Raw genomic sequence first — 3,045 nt, 5'->3', positions numbered from 1 at the left:
TACTTTTTCTTTTTAAATTTATAACATTTTTATTATTTAATCATCATGTAATTGAGTTTTAAATACAAGAAAACAATTGAGAAAAGAGGAATGAATAAGAGAAGGTGCAATGTGCTATGTCAGCTAAGCATCAGGTAAGCAGAATGACAGAATGCACTTCCTCTTTGGGGAGAGCTTGAGCTGAGTCATGGCAGCTACAATGGTCATGGCATACAGATGCTCCAGTAATGGGTCTGCTTTAACTAGAAATTTGGAAATTGAGTGAGGAGGTAGACAGGAATGCACAACAGGGAAAATTGAAAAAAAAATTAATATAACTTTGTGTAAGTGGTACTTGGCAATGATAATTCATCACAGACATCTGAACGGAAGATCCAAATAATGATAACACACTTCAAGGAAGTTTGATTTGTCATTATTGTGGACAGAGCACTCAAGAAAGAAATACCTCAGCATGAGCTGATACATTGCTGCTGAAAATCTTAGGACCTAAATGTAGGAAAAAAAACATATCCCTTGAGGGTAATAAAAATGTATTTATAATACGAGTCTATAATAGACTTTCAGTGCTTACAACTTGAGTATAAAATCTGACCTTGTTGATCCCTAATTTTATATGGGACAATAAAAATCATTATAGACATATTTTTTTTCTTTGACTTCATAAATTTCTTATGACATGTTTTGGCCATAAATGTTTGCTTCCTCAAATTTTATCAAGGTGCCAGAAACTCTAGGGTTCTTTTTCAAAGTAGCTAAGTTTAGTCCTTTTTTTAAGAGAAGTAAATTTCATAAATCAGTCATAGTCTGAATAAACTAAGGAATTAAAAAAAAAAAAAGCTTAACTTACCTAACTTATTTACTCTTCTGTCTGTTTTTAGCAAAAACACATGAATGGCTGATGGAAAATTATAACGAAACATCAACTGATTTCACCTTATTGGGGTTGTTTCCACCATCGAGGATTGGCCTGTTGCTCTTCATTCTCATCATTCTCATTTTCTTAATGGCTTTGATTGGCAACTTGTCCATGACTCTCCTCATTCTCCTGGACACCCGTCTCCACACACCCATGTATTTCCTACTTAGTCAGCTCTCCTTCATGGACCTGAATTACATCTCTACCATAGTCCCCAAGATGGCTTCCAACTACCTGTTTGGAATCAAGTCTATCTCCTTCATTGGATGTGGAGTCCAGAGTTTCTTCTTTTTGACTTTGGCAGGTGCAGAACCACTTCTCTTGGCATCCATGGCCTATGACCATTATGCGGCCATTTGTTTTCCTCTTCATTATGCTATCCATATGAGCAAAAGGGTGTGTGTGCTAATGATTACAGGATCTTGGGTAGTGGGTTCTATTAACTCCTGTGCCCATACTGCATATTTGCTCCGTATCCCCTATTGCCGATCTAGGGCCATCAATCATTTCTTCTGTGATGTCCCTGCAATGGTGACTCTGGCTTGCATGGACACTTGGGTCTATGAGTACACAGTGTTTGTGAGCACCATCTCTTTCCTATTTTTTCCTTTCATTGGCATTACTTATTCCTATGGCCAGGTTCTCTTTGCTGTCTATCACATGCCCTCATCAGAAGGGAAGAAGAAGACCTATTCAACATGCAGTACGCACCTCACCGTGGTGACTTTGTACTGTGCACCTTTTGCTTACACCTATCTCCACCCAAGGTCACTCCGATCTCCCACAGAAGACAAGGATCTGGCTGTTTTCTACACCATCATCACCCCTATGCTCAACCCAGTCATCTATAGCCTGAGGAACAAGGAGGTGATGGGAGCCCTGAGGAGAAATATCCAGAGAATCTTCTTTGTGAAAGTGTAGACAAAAATTTCTGCATCAGTGCCCAAGCTACAGGTGCAAATCTGTTCAGGGGTTCACAGTTACTATGAAATTATTATTCGAGACCTAAAGACAAGGAATACACTTAGTGGATTAAAAAACTGACATTTGACCAAAAAAACAAATGTGTATATATATATATATATATATCCCCAAGCCACGATTTTTACATTCTTTGTGGTGATGATTTTCCCATCAGAGTAAAAGAAATATGTTTTCCAATAATTTCTAAAGAGTAAGATTTTTTTTTTAATATAGAAAACTGGAATGGAAACAGCCTGCTTTGAAGTTACTATTCAGCATGCAGTTCTAATATATATAATTTATTTTCCAGTATAAATAAATTAGGACTAGAAAACAATGAATATTTTAGAATGAGGATATAATGGAAAGCAAATGAATCTTAGGTTTATTTCTATTAATTTTTACTTTTAGTGGTTATTCCTATATTTCTAATATTCAGAACTGGCAGGTATAGGGAATAGGCAGAGAGATTTTCGTGTATTTAGAAGACCTTATACACTAGGGACACTATGAATCGGAATCGACACAATGGCAATGGGTTTGGGTTGTGGTTTATACTGCTATGTAAGATAGATGTCAAGGTTGTCTTCAGTAAGGTTTATCTGGGTAAATCCTAAGGAAGTGATTTATTAACAGGACTACTCAAGGTCAATAATTAGGGCTGTGAAGTTGCCAACTGGGCTTTAGAAGGATAAGAGCCTACTATATGAGAAGATTAATATGATTTATAAACAATCAGAGCCACTCCTACAATAAGCTCTCAGCACATACTCAATGCCTTGTCTTTGCCAAAAATTTAAAAAGTTGAAGTATTTTCAAAACCTTTAAAAAAATTTATATACAACCAATATTACTCTTCAGTTGAAACATATTATTAATTCAGATACTAGAGACCATGGATAGTCTATATAGAAATGAAAATTTGCAACCTGGACCTTGTTGGAGAATGAAGAACACCAAAGACACAAGGTACGTATGAGCCCAAGAGACAGAAAGGGCCACATAAATCAGAGTCTACAGCAGCCTAAGACGAGAAGTACTAGACGGTGCCTGGCTACAGCCGATGACTGCCCTGACAGGAAACATAACAGAGAATCCCTGATGGAGCAGGAGAGCAGTGGGATGCAGACCTCAAATTCTCGTTGAAAGACCAGACTTAATGG

The 3,045-nt window shown here is 37.1% G+C and overlaps 1 protein-coding gene across 1 annotated transcript; it reads left to right on the top strand.

Moving 5' to 3' along the window:
- Positions 1 to 901: 901 nt before the first annotated feature.
- LOC126070457 (olfactory receptor 2L8-like) lies at positions 902 to 1,840 on the top strand. The gene has a single exon (XM_049874659.1). The coding sequence runs from the start codon at positions 902 to 904 to the stop codon at positions 1,838 to 1,840; it is 939 nt and encodes a 312-aa protein (XP_049730616.1).
- Positions 1,841 to 3,045: the final 1,205 nt, after the last annotated feature.

The sequence above is a fragment of the Elephas maximus genome, chromosome 2 (assembly GCF_024166365.1).
Source record: "Elephas maximus indicus isolate mEleMax1 chromosome 2, mEleMax1 primary haplotype, whole genome shotgun sequence".
NCBI lineage: Eukaryota > Metazoa > Chordata > Mammalia > Proboscidea > Elephantidae > Elephas > Elephas maximus.
The sequence above is the reverse complement of the archived record's forward strand: the minus strand, read 5'-3'. Positions and strand labels throughout refer to the sequence as shown.

Excerpts from the sequence above, each read along its gene's own strand:
- LOC126070457 (XM_049874659.1), top strand. The coding sequence starts at position 902 with ATGGAAAATTATAACGAAACATCAACTGATTTCACCTTATTGGGGTTG.